This window comes from Ctenopharyngodon idella, chromosome 17 (assembly GCF_019924925.1).
Source record: "Ctenopharyngodon idella isolate HZGC_01 chromosome 17, HZGC01, whole genome shotgun sequence".
Taxonomy (NCBI): domain Eukaryota; kingdom Metazoa; phylum Chordata; class Actinopteri; order Cypriniformes; family Xenocyprididae; genus Ctenopharyngodon; species Ctenopharyngodon idella.
In genome coordinates this window covers 32,864,119-32,881,483 of record NC_067236.1, presented here as the reverse complement: position 1 = coordinate 32,881,483, position 17,365 = coordinate 32,864,119, and the positions used below count along the sequence as shown (strand labels likewise).

At 40.4% G+C, this 17,365-nt stretch overlaps 1 protein-coding gene across 1 annotated transcript in view; it reads right to left on the bottom strand.

Annotated features, from left to right (window-relative positions):
* Positions 1–199: 199 nt before the first annotated feature.
* Positions 200–17,365, bottom strand: part of dph6 (diphthamine biosynthesis 6) — a 78,212-nt gene continuing 61,046 nt past the window's right edge. The window contains exons 13-15 of the mRNA XM_051867575.1: positions 16,671–16,910; positions 8,032–8,401; positions 200–2,077 (exon numbers count right to left, since the gene is read on the bottom strand). Of these exons, the coding sequence (XP_051723535.1) occupies positions 1,959–2,077; positions 8,032–8,401; positions 16,671–16,910 (729 nt within the window). The 3' untranslated portion in view covers positions 200–1,958. The remainder of the gene's footprint in view (positions 2,078–8,031; positions 8,402–16,670; positions 16,911–17,365) is intronic.

The following is a 17,365-nucleotide window of genomic DNA, read 5'->3' as shown; positions in this document are numbered from 1 at the left end:
AACAAGTGTAAAAAAAAAAAAAGTAAAGGCAATAACAAATAAAGTTTGAGAGGTATCCTTTAAAATATTACACAGAATTGAAGGAGTTATGTCGACATATATATCCTGTGAATATCACCTCTAACTTAATTTCTGATGTTTGGAACATTTTATTGTATTAATATCTGAACATGCAATACATTAAAAGAAACAGAGCCTCTGCTTTCAAACAAACAAACCCATTTTATTCTAGCTTCATGATTTTAATTTTTTTCATATTCATATATTTTTAATCTTTTTTTTTTATCGACACTTAAATGTAAGTTTTATAAAAAATAAAACAAAGCAACATTTTGAACAAAAAACAGAAAATTGAATTTTTGTCAAAGTCTTCATCCGGATGGGAACGATGATCAAAACACAGATGGAGTAGATCGAGTCCATCAACACCCTCAAAGCTTCACAGTCGTTTCCTCTTCATGGGTTTGACATTTCATTCAGTAACGTTGAGAAGTTTTGATGTAAATGCTGTTTAATGTCTGATGATCGCGTTATTTTCATAGACTGTATAAAACATGGATGTAGTGTCCCTGACGTCACCTGTGTGTTTCTGAAGAGCATTTTTGAAGCGCAAAGTGGGTGGAGCCGGCTGCCATCTCAGCAGCGCGTCACTCCCAGATAACCGAAAATGGGCAAAGAGGCGGGGCGTGGGTGGAGCTAACAGACAAACAGCTAGTAGTGACAGCAGCTGGCAATCCACCTGTCACTCAAGTGACCACACCCTTAATTATGCAGAACTTTAAGGCTTAATATAATTTAAACAGGATGAGTTATAAAAAATTCACCCCCCTCACAGTTGTCATGAAGGGCAAAATTAGCTGTATAGACCAAAACCACTTTTTGTACCAGGCTGCAAAAAATTTTTTCTGCTGTAAAGTTGGGCATTTTAACATGGGGGGTCTATGGGATTGACTCCCTTTTGGAGCCTGTCTCTAGCGGCCAGTCGATGAATTGACTGCTTGATTATTTAACATGTTGCGTCAGCATTGCTTCTATTGCTTGTTTCTGCCTCTTTTTTGCCTGTGTTTTAATACAGAAATGAATTTCCATGAATATGCAAATTAGCCTTCAATCATTCACACCAGCTCAGAGACCCACTCGTTAAACTTTACTCAAGTTACTGTAGTAAACGCTGTCTGTAAATTACAGTTTTATATGGATGTTTTCAAAACACTTGCTTGTGTGCAATAGCAAATGTGGGCATTGATACTGTTTCCTATGCAATGACATTAGCCAATCATAACAGTGGCCGTTTACTGACAAGCCTTAAAGGAGCCACGCCTTAAAAACTGGTAATATCAGACAGAATGAGGGTAGAAAATAATTGTTTTTTTTCAGATATATGTGCAAAAAGTTTTATATGTGAACCTCAAGGAATATTAAAATAATAAAAAAATTAATGACATGACCCCTTTAAACTTTCCAGTTTTGTTATGTTGGCAAAATTATGTTTTGTAAAAATTTTGGACCGATTCCCCTAATCGGTTGTACGAAAAAACTACATATTTTGGCATCAAAATGGCTGAATGTACTAAATGGTGACGGCTTTGCGGCACTAATAATTTTGTACCAACAACAGCCTAATCGTGTAACTTAATTATCAAACGTAAAAATATATATTTGTTGTCTTTTGAAAGTTGCATTCAAAATCCATTTGGCTCAAACATCTTCCTCGGTTTGAATGGGCCTTTCACTGAATGGAAAAGAGCAGTGTGAACGTCCTGCTAAACATCTGTGTTTGTGCTCCAGAAAGAGTCCTACAGGTTTGAAGGACAGTAAATGATGACAGAATGATCATCTGGATGAACAAACTCTTTAACAAACAAACATCCAATGAGAGCGCCACCGATTACAGGGCTCGATCTGAGCTTGACATCAGCAGCAGGTTTAACTCTGGCGTTTGATCCACTGAAGCTCCTTTACACACTGAGCCAGCAGGAGACGTGCAGGACGACGCGGTCCGGCAGGTCTTCAACCGGAACCAGCGCCACAGCGGGACCGGATCCATCCAGACCGCCGCTCAGGCTCCGCTCCAGCCCTACGGACACAAGAGCACAAAGGTCACACTTCAGACACGTCTTAAGTGCTCAGTCAATTCTGCCTAGGCCGCAATTAACCCTTCGAGCACATTCCTACATTATTGACCTGCTCAAATCCTCGACAGCTTGTAGGTCTGTGTGTGGACATATGGTCAGTGCGTTACTAAACACGCGTGTGCAAATACACAGAGGAGCAGAAAATCTTTAGTTAGCCATTTGCAACAGATTAGCAGCTTGTAGAGGCTCCAGGAGGATTGATCGGGAAGGTCTGTAAGCGCAGGAGGGAATTCAGACGCTCTTCTGATGTCCACCTGCAGTCAACAAATGAATAGCGTCACCTGATACAGCGGCTTCAGGCCGGACACAACGCCGGGATTGGGACGCACTCATGCTTTGAATGTACATGCAAGGAAATACACATGTACAGATTCAGTTGTCTATTCCTCACTCAAAACTATAGTACAGCGCACAAGTGCTAATCACAAGCATTGCACTAAAATCAACTTTATACCAAAACCGAAAAGATTTTATTGAGCCGGAACCCAACTGAAAATAAACGTTATTTAATAAGCAATTAATCAAACAGATTTAATAATCAACACTCAAATAAAAAGTTGCATACAAACATTTAAATTGCACATAAGGCAGTTTTTATATCAAATTTTCAATTGTATAATTATGTTTCTACTATATAAACATTTAAACGGTGGCTGTTATAAACACTTGTTTTCATGATGGATTTATTCAAACATACAATACATAATGAAGAAAAGGTTAAGTAAAAATATAATGAATATGTAATATAGTGAATATGTAATATAGTGCATATATTTATCAAAACGCTCCTCTCTGCAGTTATTTTTCTAGCTGACTATTGAGTTTATGGACACTGAACGGCTTTTCTGAGTTAAAGGATTAGTTCACTTTAAAATGAAAATTATTCCAAGCTTTACTCACCCTCAAGCCATTCTTTCAGACGAATACTATCAGAGATATATTAATAAATATCCTGATGTATCCAGGCTTTATAATGGCAGTAAATGGGACCAACGATGCTCACACTATGTTCTACACCTTCCGTGCTCAACTAACGAAGAAAGTGTAACGCCTCTCGCAGCTCAAAACGCTTACGCTACGTCCTTCGCCTTCCATATCCAACTTGCGAAGAAAGTGTAACGCCTCTCGCAGTTTAAAACGTTTACGCTACATCATACGCCTCCCATATTCAACTTACGTAAAAAGCACAACTGATGTTGTGTCAGTTACGTTTTTTCGAAAGTTGAATACAGAAGGCGGTCTGGCGGAAGCTAGTTATTTTACTTCACAACTTGTTAAATATGGATATTTCTAACACAAACACATCGCTTCACTTCAGAAGGCCTTTATTACCCCCCGGAGCCGTGTGGAGTACACGTTTATGATGGATGGATGCACTTTCTTCAGCTTCAAACTCGTTGGTCCCATTCACTGCCATTATAAAGCCTGGATGTCAGGATGTTTAATAATATAACTCCGATTGTGTTCATCAGAAAGAAGAAAGTAATATACACCTAGGATGGCTTGAGAGTGAGTAAATCATGGTAATATTTGGTAATAATTTTCATTTTAAAGTGAACTAATCCTTTAAATGTGACATTACATGACATGTTGTTCTCAAGCTGTTTTATTGACATCTTTCCGCGGTTGAAACACTGATTGATCAATTACATGAGACAAGATTCATTTCAGTAAGTTGTTCTGTATCTTTCAACATTCCTTCATTCATGTTTATTTGCTGCTGTAAAGAGGAAGAGATGATCCGTTCATGAAGCGACTCAATCTCTTCCATGGACACAATCTTGTGACCTTTCTAACTCCAGTTCGACTGATGCACAGCAGCGATGGGATACTGAGGTCAGTGTGTAGTTTGTGTGAACTATGAAAGCGAACAAGATCATCACACAAACAAAGGGAAACTGGGATAGGAAGGTGAAAGCTCTTTTGATAATCATCAGGCTCTTTCATTACGAACACACGCACAGCACGTCAAAGATCGCACGTCGAGTAATTAACTCTCTGTGTGTTATCGAGGCCTGTGGTGCTCTTTGACTTTCAACAGGAGATCACATAGAAAACAAGTTATATTAGTGACACGGTCACCTTCATAGGCCATCAAGCGGACGATTCATGTCAGCCTTTCATGAGGCTCTGTAGATGAAGTGTGATGGGTTAAAGGTTTGTGTGTCTGTAAGGATGGAAACTACCATCAGACGCTCTCAGGAAAGTGTTACCATTGCTTTGTCCCGTAAAAAACAGCTTGATGAAATCGGCAAACTGTTTTACATTTACATTTATGCATTTGGCAGGTTCTTTTTCCAAAGCATGTTAGGGGGTTACTGGTTTGTATGGAAGCTTGTTTCCACCATAAAATAAATAATAAAAAAGGTAATTGTGACTCTGACTTTATTTTTTCATAATAGCGAATTATAAAGTCAGAATTGCGAGATATAAAGTCAGAATTGCGTGACAAAGTCAGAATTGCGAGTTATAAAGTCAGAATTGCGAGATATAAAGTCAGAATTGCGAGATATAAAGTCAGAATTGTGTGATATAAAGTCAGAATTGTGAGATATAAAGTCAGAATTGCTTGACAAAGTCAGAATTGTGAGTTATAAAGTCAGAATTGCGAGATATAAAGTCAGAATTGTGAGTTATAAAGTCAGAATTGCGAGATATAAAGTCAGAATTGTGTGATATAAAGTCAGAATTGTGTGATATAAAGTCAGAATTGCTTGACAAAGTCAGAATTGTGAGATATAAAGTCAGAATTGCGAGATATAAAGTCAGAATTGTGTGATATAAAGTCAGAATTGTGTGATATAAAGTCAGAATTGCTTGACAAAGTCAGAATTGTGAGTTATAAAGTCAGAATTGCGAGATATAAAGTCAGAATTGCGAGATATAAAGTCAGAATTGCGAGTTATAAAGTCAGAATTGCGAGATATAAAGTCAGAATTGCGAGATATAAAGTCAGAATTGTGTGATATAAAGTCAGAATTGTGAGATATAAAGTCAGAATTGCTTGACAAAGTCAGAATTGTGAGTTATAAAGTCAGAATTGCGAGATATAAAGTCAGAATTGTGAGTTATAAAGTCAGAATTGCGAGATATAAAGTCAGAATTGTGTGATATAAAGTCAGAATTGTGTGATATAAAGTCAGAATTGCTTGACAAAGTCAGAATTGTGAGTTATAAAGTCAGAATTGTGAGTTATAAAGTCAGAATTGCGAGATATAAAGTCAGAATTGTGTGATATAAAGTCAGAATTGCTTGACAAAGTCAGAATTGCGTGATATAAAGTCAGAATTGCGGGACAACGTTAGAATTGCGAGATAAAAAGTCAGAATTGCTTGACAAAGTCAGAATTGTGAGTTATAAAGTCAGAATTGTGAGTTATAAAGTCAGAATTGCGAGATATAAAGTCAGAATTGTGTGATATAAAGTCAGAATTGCTTGACAAAGTCAGAATTGCGTGATATAAAGTCAGAATTGCGGGACAACGTTAGAATTGTGTGATATAAAGTCAGAATTGCTTGACAAAGTCAGAATTGTGAGTTATAAAGTCAGAATTGTGAGTTATAAAGTCAGAATTGCGAGATATAAAGTCAGAATTGTGTGATATAAAGTCAGAATTGCTTGACAAAGTCAGAATTGCGAGATAAAAAGTCAGAATTGCGGGACAACGTTAGAATTGTGAGTTATAAAGTCAGAATTGCGAGATATAAAGTCAGAATTGCGAGATATAAAGTCAGAATTGTGAGATATAAAGTCAGAATTGCGTGATATAAAGTCAGAATTGCGGGACAAAATCAGAATTGCGAGATAAAAAGTCACAATTACCTTTTTTATTTTTTTATTTAGTGGCATTTCAAAAAACAGATTTTTGGTAGTTCTCAGTGTGCATGTAAACATCTCATTTATGTTGAGCAACAATGTGGCTGACAGCACTTGAGAACGGCATCAGGAGCCGATGATAACTGGAGAACATCAACCTGATCTCGGGTCAGACAACAGACACCTACTGCAGTGGCTTTCTGCGATCTTCATGTTTCCAAAATGTCCAGAAGCCAAACGTGCATCTGTCACGAGAGGATATCAGGAGATACGACAGGAGATTCAGGCTCCCGTGAAGCGAACGTGTCTGCGTTTTCATGCTGCCCCGTCCCACGGAAAGGGTTGGGGGGCAAATGTCTTCATATCTGCCGTGATATTGTTGGGCTGTGACCCGTGAAGACGCTCTCGGCGCTCTCTGAGGGCATCAGGAACACACTGACAGCTCGATAAATGCGTCTGAACATATGCTACACCATCAGCTCATGACGGACCTAAACACGACAGCATGCTTTGGAAAAAGACACTTTTACAACAGAGGATGCACAGTTCGCTGTTTCAGGTCTGATTATGATCTGTTCAAGAATTATGACTCGTCATTTAGAGAGTTTCTGTCTGAAAACATATTTAAATGATTTCATTTTCAGTTTCACTTCTGTAGAATTATCTATAATAGTAAAATCAAATAAAGTATTTACATGCCTTCTGAATGATAACACAATAAAACAGTAATCTTCTCTTTAACACCCTAAACTCAGGACATTTAATCTGATCGCCCTGAACAGATCTATCATTAGTCTCTATCAATCCACATCATTGAGATACTAACATAGTTTTATTCAGTTTTCCATTTTTATTTTAATTTTGGTTAAAGTTTTAGTACTTTTGTGGATTTTATGTCCTTGTCCTTGTCAAGTTTGAAAATAATTAGTTCATCTCACCTTTGGAGATTTAAGTTGTAGGTTGTCTTGACTTTAAGAGGTTTTTTATGATGATTTTAGAGAGTTTCGAAAGAGTTTTGTCATTAGAATAATCTTATAAGAAAGAAGAATACAAAATATTCTTAACTCGATTCTTAAGTTAGAAAATAAGAAGAAAAAAAACATTTTTATTCTTAGGAATATTTAGTGAATTTAGTCTCAGATCCCAGGAATCAGTATTATGCATCACGTTTGAGCTTCAGCAAGAACCAATGAGGTTCATTCTCGTGTTACGCAGCACGTTTGCAAGTACAGTTGAGCATCTGTTTACTGATCAATGTTTATATGTGAATAAAAGCCTAGATTCAATCTGTTCATCATATAAAGTGATCAAGTCTCTTCAGAAAATTTAGACTAAACCACTAAATTCTTATGGATTAGTTTTACAATCTCTTTATGAACTTTTTAAAGTGTCAAAATGGTAGTTGCATGAACTGTCAATGGAGGGACAGAAATGTCTCATATTTCATTAACATATCTTGATTTGTGTTTAGAAGATGAACGAAAGTCTTACGGATTTGTAAGAACATGAGGGTGAGTAATGTTTGGGTGAACTAACCCTTTAAGACTTGTCTTCTGAATCACCCAAGGAAAATTCACTGTTTGAAGTTTCACAGTCAAAAATTCTGTCAAAGGATGTTTTTGGCTGTTAGTTTTTTTGGATCTCGATTACTAGACTGTTGCAACACTGAAAAGACGTGTGAGAAACTCATTTCCCCCTCACAAGGGTTTGAGAAACAGACAACAAAATGCAAGAGGAAGTACAATTACTTACAGTAAGTACAAATAATGTTAGATATATTTGTCTAATATGTCTGTGCAGCTAATTTTGAACAAAAACACAACAGAAATAGACAGGAATTCCTGGCGTATTTAATATTTTCAACTCTCTGACAAGCTACAGAGGTTTTCTGTTTTTGCATCAATCTTTAGTGTTTTTTTTTTTATAGGGTTGATTTTTGGCAAATTGCATGGAGATCAATATGGGTCAATTTGACCCGCAACAAAAGTTGTACCCAGTTTCTTTTTTTAACAATAAAATTAATCAAAACAAAAGAGGATCAACTAGACTCAGTATTTGAATCGATGGAGATGAGCCGTACCTGTGGCGATCTCTGTGACGGACGTGTCGTGGCTCTTATAGAAAACTCTGGCACACAGTGCCGAAAGATTCTTCGTCTTCTGAACAGCATTTTGGTAGGAGGAAAGCAGCGCATCCGTGACGCTCTCGGCTGCTGCGTGTGCAGCGCTGAAACACACGCTTAGAGACACGGAGGCGTATCGACCGCAGCTGGACTGCACCAGGCGACATTCAACGGTGCCGCCCGGGACCTCAGAGAGACTGCAATGGGACAATCTGTCTGCGGGACGGTCCTGCACAGCGATGACATGCAGCTCAACCGCTGCTCCTCTGGGTAAAGATGGAACGACCGCGACACTGACCTCCACCTGCGGCGCACCGTCACTGTCCTCCTGTGGACAGACACACAAAACAATTCCAATATGCAATAAACTCACTGAAAACTCAAAGAGAATTATAGATTATAAATATATTTCATTCAATGTCAAAAAGTAACAAGTCAGCTTTATTTCTAAAGCGCTTTATACAATAGAGATTGTTTCAAAGCAGCTTCACGGTAATAAACAGGAAAATAGCAGAATCAGTGATGCAGACTTCATCAAATATGAGACTAATTCAACTTCAGTTTTACAGAAGACAATAGTGTCAGCTCAATATCTTTCGAATTCAATTCTCATCTGATAATGTCAGTGCACTATCAATAAAAAATAGTTTAATCTGATTCGAAATTGAGTATGTGTCTCATATTTTTATGCTTCATTGGATTTATTGACAACATTTTAATGTCAAACTCCATTGGAATGAACTGAGCGTTGAGTCTTGTGTGCTTCACATCAATGTATATGATGAGTGCTGCCTATGTAAGGCGCTCAGATCGCTCCCTTTTGAGGTGGTTAGGAAGCTGCCATTATATTTCTGTAGGATCTTCCTCAAGCGATAGAAGTGTTGAACCAGCAGAAACAACAGCGCAGAAGAACTCATGTCCCCGTTTGTCCCCCTGTTTATAATATAATGGCTGAGAGAGTGACGGAAACCTCTATCTCTCTATAATTTCATCCTGTTTTGGAACGTCACAGAAACATTATCAAGGATTTTATCTTTTGTTATTGGAGCAAATGGGAAGCAAAAATTATATTTGTTGTAGTTTCTGTTCACCACTACAGAAGTTTACACAACTAAGACGACTTCTGCTTCTGAGAACCACGAAAACTGAAAAGTGTCCATTGATCAACATTACAGGCTCATCTGCTCTGAAAACTTTCCTTCACTCCATCCAATGGGATTGAAGTCACTGATAGTAACACTTTACTATAAGGTTCCATTAGTTAATGTTAGTTAACATTTGTTATATTATTTATTAATCTTTGTTAATGCTATTTAATAAAAACATATGACTGCAGAAATGAACTACAACAAAGACACACGGCACGATTGATTCCAGACACTCGCGGCTCGTTTTACACCGTTTCACCACATGCGCGTCTGTGATGGCTTTAAATGATGTCATCTGCAGAGTTAAAATCTTTATTCTTCGCTGGGCCATTATCGCCTCTCAAACATCTTTGTGAACGTGCCCGGCACAATGCGGCCCTCAAATAACACCGTCTCATCTGCTAATGGGGGACGAACGAGCGTTTCATACAACAGCCGTTTTGTTGAGCCGTCGATAAGGGCAAAAACACTTAACCCCCTTTTCAATTCACTGGATCAATTTTCATCCACTCACATCCCACTCCAGCACAGCAGAATAATGACGGGTTACATACACTTTATTTTGAAATTCGCTCAAAAGCAGACGGCAAATAAATCAGAGAGGCTTTTCTCCCAATTTCAGGCCGCGTCCTCGTCGTGACCCAATCGGCCAACGCTGCACTTACATCCAGATTAAACCAGCAGACGCTGATTGTGTATCAACATCAAACCACTTTTCTGAGCGGCTACGAGTAAACAATAGAAGCTTTAAGTAGCTGTGTGTAAAGTGTTCACTCAGACGTCTGTAACGAGAGCGCTTTAATACACGTTAGATTAGCACTTAACAGCAGCGAGGAGCCGTGATGAAGGGGAGGCTGTTAATGGCCCTCAGGGACCATAATAAGGATCCAGAGGGGCTCATTTAGTGGGTTTAAAGGCCGACCTCGCGGCCCGTGACATCCAGATGCTTGAAACGCATCAGCAGATCTGCTTCATGGGGCAAAACCACCCAAAAAATCGTAATGAACGTCCTGCACTTGCCTCTTCTAAACTTCATCACAGTCCAGGCTTCAAACGCTGTGGAGAGACTAGGCAGTTCTCACGGCGTGTCTCTCGCTCAGATGAGGTTGGGAGGAGGTGAGGGCACGCGAGCCGAACAGTAAACACCATAATAAGGAAGTGTTGTGAAGTCAGAGCGCAGCGGGTGCTGATGGGTTTGGGATGCTCAGCCAGTTCCTCTACATTTCCTGCCCAGCAGGAAGCCCTGCTGCAGAATGAAACACAGCCCTGCAAACCACTGACTGAGGTACAGACCTAGCGGCATTACTACTGAACACCAGCACTTGACTAGATGACTGAGGAACACCTACACACCCATAGATTTTCACAGCAAATTTTCAGTGCGACAAGACGTTAAAATAAAACGATACATCATTATCAGCCCTTACAGTGAGTGTGAAAACTTGTGTTTCATTTCAATCAGTGATTTGCATGACTTTCTAATGTTGCTCTTTAGGCCTAACTAGATTTTCTTTAATAATTTTTGGAGAATCTCTTGCCTTACACTTCGAACAAAACCAACCAATATTAAAGTGCTCTTAAAGTGCCCCTATTATGCTATTCCTAATTTTGTTTTAGAGTCTGCTACAATAGCTCATCAGCATCAGCAAGCGTAAGGATTTGAGCGAGTTTGACAAGGGCCAAATTGTGATGGCTAGACGACTGGGTCAGAGCATCTCCAAAACTGCAGCTCTTGTGGGGTGTTCCCGGTCTGCAGTGGTCAGTATCTATCAAAAGTGCTCCAAGGAAGGAACAGTGGTGAACCGGCGACAGGGTCATGGGCGGCCGAGGCTCATTGATGCACGTGGGGAGCGAAGGCTGGCCCGTGTGGTCCGATCCAACAGACGAGCTACTGTAGCTCAAATTGCTCAAGAAGTTAATGCTGGTTCTGATAGAAAGGTGTCAGAATACACAGTGCATCAGTTTGTTGCGTTTGGGGCTGCATAGACACAGACCAGTCAGGGTGCCCATGCTGACCCCTGTCCACCGCCGAAAGAGCCAACAGTGGACACGAGAGCATCAGAACTGGACCACGGAGCAATGGAAGAAGGTGGTCTGATGAATCACGTTTTCTTTTACATCACGTGGATGGCCGGGTGCGTGTGCGTCGCTTAGCTGGGGAACACATGGCACCAGGATGCACTATGGGAAGAAGGCAAGCCGGCGGAGGCAGTGTGATGCTTTGGGCAATGTTCTGCTGGGAAACAACCTACCTAAGCATTGTTGCAGACCCTGTACACCCATGTATATCTTGCATGTGCCAGATACCACAGCAGACCTTCAGGGGTCTAGTGGAGTCCATGCCTCGACGCGTCAGGGCTGTTTTGCCAGCAAAAGGGGGACCAACACAATATTAGGAAGGTGGTCATAATTTTATGCCTGTATATCCTCATTATATATAGACACACTGCCCAGCTCTAAAGCTCTATGGTAAAGCACTAAGGCATTATAGACATATGACTTTCTGTAAAGCTGTTTTGAAACCAAGAGCATTGTGAAAAGAGCTATATAAATTTAAACTTAACTTGAATTAGTCTGCATACATTGATAATGAAAACAAAAATAGTAAGAAAACAATATGTGTGCAGCGTTCCTGCAGCTCAAATAGTAGATCATGATACTAGCAATGCCAAGGTCATGGGTTCGATTTCCAGGAAATGAATTATGAAATGTACATACATTGAATGCAATGTATGTCACTTTGCATAAAAGTATCTGCCAAATGCATAAACTTGTTCATACATGGCTTTAAGAACTTCCTAAAGTTGGGAGCGACTGGAGGTGTGAGGAGGTTTTGTTTTGATTGATCTGAAGTTAAATGCTCGCTACAACCAGAGCGTCTCTGCTCTCCACAAACAACACATCTGCTCCGCCGCCAATTAACCCCACAAACTCCATCACACACTCCATTACAGAAATTATGAACGCTCCGGCACTGCCGCGCCACTCAGGCTGTTTAAAGAAGCAAGCGGCCGTGTTTCTATTACGGGTTCTTCCGCTTCAGCTGCTCCATCTCCTTTAACTAGTGCTCTGATTGTTGGATGCGTGATGAAGCCACTGGTAAACGTGATAAGTGCCTTATTGTTAATCTAAAGAAAGCATTTTCATCATATCACTTGAGTGCACAAATCCAGCAGCGCTGAACGAACACGTCAATGATGAGAGATCACTGCTTATTAGACAACTCTGCTGACAGAATCAACAACAAAACTTACTGTACACACTTTAATTAATATGCATTCACGTAACTTATGCATTGTTCAAAAAGATCCAAACCTTTTTTACTTGTATGCTCTGTCAAAATAATTGGGTAAATTCTTCTTCAAAATCAGCAAAAAGTGAAAATTCACCCTGTGTATTTTCTAAATGGATGTTGTAGATCTTATTATGAACAATTCCTCCATGTTTTATTTTTGAAAAATGTTTTGACCTGGTAATGTTTAATCAGAATCTATCTTTCAGTGAAGCATCAGTCTCTGGTGATGCGAATATGCGGGATTCTCCAAACATTTAGTGTGCCTAAACCCCGCCCCTGCACTTTAAAGATAATCTGCATACACTCTTCAGAGCCACACCCACATCTCAACATCCAATCAACAACTGATGCACAGAACCAAGTCCAGCCCTACATTTATATTTTTTGATAATCCGTTTCACTCTGATGCGTGTCACAACATGTAAGAAAAAATCCTTTGCAACTTCTAGTTTCATCACGACTTTAAGTTTATAAATGCAAAATTGCTTACAGCCACTACAGGACAGAACACCAAACCCAAAGAAAGGATTATTATGGACTTATTAGCCATCAGTTTGCTCTGCTCAGAGCACGAAGATTGTGCCCTTGAGGACCACAAGGGAGACTTAACACCTGGCGTGCCTTAAGCACTTCCCCAGTCGCTCTCTTTATGTATTTTTTCTGACTAGCTTGAATGAGCGAACAAAGGCATGCCTGGCTGGAGATGGTCCTTGATGAACATTCAGCGAATTTGTGGAGTGGGTGCTGGTAAATACCAACTCTCCGTCTACCACCTGCCTCGCGGTGAGGTCAACGCCAGCCCCACTCAGACCCAGAGCTCAGCCATCCGTCTACAACCCCTTTCACAGACCAACCGCCAGAGCCCACCGCAGACCCAGGGCCCATGCCTGCAACGGAACTCCCTCCCAACTCCAAGTTTCTTTCCAACTCTCACTGCCACTGGTCCAGGCTAACTCCAAGTCTACTTCGTCGCCACTGGTGCCACCCAGCCTCCCTCTCCAGCCTCCTTTGCCTAAGCCAATCAATTCCTCGGCACACCCTCTGCTAGCTCCCTTCAGTCCCTCAGCTCCTCCTCTGTTGGCTCCATTTGGATCCTCGTCGGGTCTTCTGGTCTCCAGCTCCGCTTGCCACGTGGATCCCATAGCTCTGATTCAGGCCGCCGAGGTGTCATTCAACCTTGGCCTGTTGACCAGTCCTCGCTCCCTCAGCTTCACCTGGGCCTGGCTCCCTCGTCCCTCTGGCTCCACCTTGGTCAGTCATCGTTCTGTCTACACCACGGACTTCTGGGCTTTCGGCTGCGCCTCATCCCTCCACCCCTTTGCTTCCATCGGGCTCCTCCTTCCCTCTGGCTCTGCCTCTGTCCTCCAGCACCCTAGCTCCACCCCGGCTGCTCGTCACTGCGGCTCCACCTTGGCCTCAAGGTCCTTTGGGTCTTTGCCTCTCCCATCTCCGCCTCAGTTGGTTGGTCCGTCAGTAAAGGCTCCACCCTGGCTCCTCCCTCTGTTGGCTCCGTCATGGGGTTTAGCTCTGTGCCCACCTCCAGAGCCATATAGCTATGGCGCGAGGACATGCCTTCCGGGATTTTGAGTTATTGTCAGTTTGTACTGAATACAGTATAATCAGACTTTAGCCAATAAATTAGCCAAACATTAATTAATATTACTCAGTACTTAAATGTATAATTGCACTGTAACAAGGAACAAAAGATAAGATAAAAACATGAATGTCACACTCACTAGACTCTGAGTATAAGGAATAAGTATATGAGAACAACAGTAGCTACAAAAAGAGTGAAAATCAGTAGAGCAGCAAGCGACTTCATTATTTTTTTCTGTCACTACACATGACTACAACACATCTGTACATTCGTATTGTGTTTGCATTAAAACATGCAAATAACTTGAGGGTGTTGCACTTGCACTGTTACTCAGGTACGCAAACCTTATCACTTCTGACAATATGGCAGTCGTCTGCAGTTTCTACATGTGATTTGTTTTGTCACATGAATATATGGTGAATACATGCATCATATCATAATGTGAAACACAACTGCTCTTCATATGTAGCAGACTGAAGCTCAACCGGCTGCAGATGGAGAATGTGGAGATGCTTCATTTCATTCCACATCAACACATTCAAATTAGTGGCTCATCAATATGACTTTATGATGCTTACATTTTTTCATTTGATCCCTCAATCTTGAATATTTACTGACTTTTAAGCAAGAACTCAGTATCTTTTTTGTTAGCATGATTGTGTATTCTCATGATATTGAGTTCAAATGTCACGTGTAATCCTGACCGCAGGGAAGAGCCCATCCAAGATGAGCACAGGATCAAACACAGAGCAGATTCTGCACAGTCTGCTTAATCTCACACTCATGAGACAAACGCACACACACAAGTGTTAATGTCACGCCTGACGGACTGACAATGTAATGTCTGATGGACTCATGTCAGGCAATTCTGTTCAATGGGTCAATCTGATCAGCTCCTATTTCACAGCTTTTACAACAATTCAGCACATTTTAAGGGTTAGTTCACCCAAAAATCATCATTCTGTCATCATTTACTCTTCCTTGTGTCTTTCCAAACCTGTATAACTTTCTTTCTTCTGTGTAACTTAAAAGAAGATTTGTTTCGAGAACAAAACTTGACTTGCACTGGACAAAAAATACAGTGGAGTAGTTGGGAACTGAAACGGTTTGGTTACCGACGTTCTTCAAAATATCTTCTTTTATGTTTCAGAAGCAAGAAAGTCCCATAGGTTTGGAACAACATGAAAACACACAGAAAACAGCTATTTTAAATTGTAATAATATCACTGTTTTTACTGTATTTTTGCAGTCTCGGTAAGCATTCTCACACTATATCAACACATTTGAACATTCAGTGTATCTAAACTCTCAATAATTCCTCATTGTGAGCTGATCAATAAGAGTGTGCGGAGGAGCAGATCTCATCTGGTGTGGCAGATCAGAGGCACGGGGATCAGAAGAGCGAATTAGGGGCTCTGAGGAAGACATCTGCCTCCGTATCATTAAAGACACGCAGCATCAAGTTTTCATGAGCGCTCCGACACCTGGAGACCAGCTCGAGTCGATCAGCTCTCATTTAACATCCCAACAGTTTAGAGGCGATTTCAGCAGGGAGCTCCGTTCATTTGCATTTAAATGTCAGATTCGTAAAGGGTCTGGAGGTCTCAGGGATTAATTGCTTTTCCCTAATCGAGGTCTCTTAAATAAACATAAAATAATGAAACAATACAGACAGCAAGAGAAAATAATTACAACAATCTCAAAGCAAACTCGTTAATGAAAGGATTAGGATAATATCAGTCTCAGACGTCTGATGGATCTCGCACACTGAACCAGTCTGATAGGCTGCTGGACGCCAGGTTTACCTCAGTCTGACAGGGACGTCACAAACAAGCAGCTTCTGAGAAACAGCTTTTTTAACTTTAGTTAGTGTGTTGCTGTTTGAGGATAAACAACAGTTTAATGCAAAGGGAGATATTTTCTTTTAAAGAATTCTCTGTTTAAGGACTACAACAAATGGCTGGTTCTTCTTCGATCTGGTAACATCCCAAAATTTACATAAACCCCGCCCCTGAGAACACGGAACAAAGGGGGTGAGGCCATGTTGGGCTGCTTTAGAGAAGAGGAAGAGTTGTTGTAGTAGAGTGTTGTTGATGCCGCGTTTTACGCCGGACTGCTTCACAAACGAGGGTCAATTCAACACTGGATTTGCACAAAAGATTAACATGACGGCACATGCTAGTCGATGAGTTGAATCAACTCCACAGCAACTACATAAATTTATCCACTAACCATTCAGAAACGTCCAGTTTCATTCTAAAAGTTGTAACTTCTTCCTGAGTCTCTCCATCAGTGTCGACTCCGGTTTGAACAATGTAAGGCTGAACACCGTTACTGACAATCCTCATTTTGGCTGCGTGAGATTCTCCAGCTTTGTTGTTGTTGAGCTGTTAAAGCTCCGCCCTCTTCTGGAAAGGGGGTCGGGAGCAGCAGCTCATTTGCATTTAAAGGGACACACACATAAACGGCGTGTTTTTGCTCAAATATCTAAACGTGTGCCACTTCTCTGTATTTACACAGTGAGTTTACAGGCTGTTGAAGCACAGATGAAGCTCACCTGGACGTCCTGCAGGTTTCTGCTCCAGACTGCCATGACGGCCGCTGTGTGTTTTAGGTGTGTGACATAGATGTGCGCCTGCAGCACGTGAGCCAGCGTGAGTCCGGAGCTCACGGCACGCAGAACCTTCTCCATGTGACTGAAGCACAACCGAGCCTGGAGCACCGGCGGCCCGTTGAGCAGTTGCATGGAGCAGGGCATCAGAGCGATCTGTCCCGCGCAGAACAGCGCCTCCTGTACCTGAAAACAACAGTGTCATGACACGAGCACATCTGCACGACCCAAACATTCTGTTACGGGCGCCACATAACGCTATAATAAACATGACAATAAATACATATATGTTAATTGATTAATTAACTGATTGGTAAATACATATATAAATAAGCATATAATTTATTTATTCATATATTCATTATATTTAATGAATGTATCCATAATAATTATTTATACATTACTGTTACATCTGAAAGGTGCACAATTCAAACCAATATTCGGTTATGGGTGCCACACAATGTCATTAATAAATATTAATATATTTATTAAATATTAAATATGAATAAATTAATTAATAAATACATTTAAAAAAAAGATGAATAGACATTTATTTTTATATAATTTATTATTATTTATTTATTATGAATAAATATATATGAAATTTGAATAAATAAACAGATAAATCATAAATACAAACA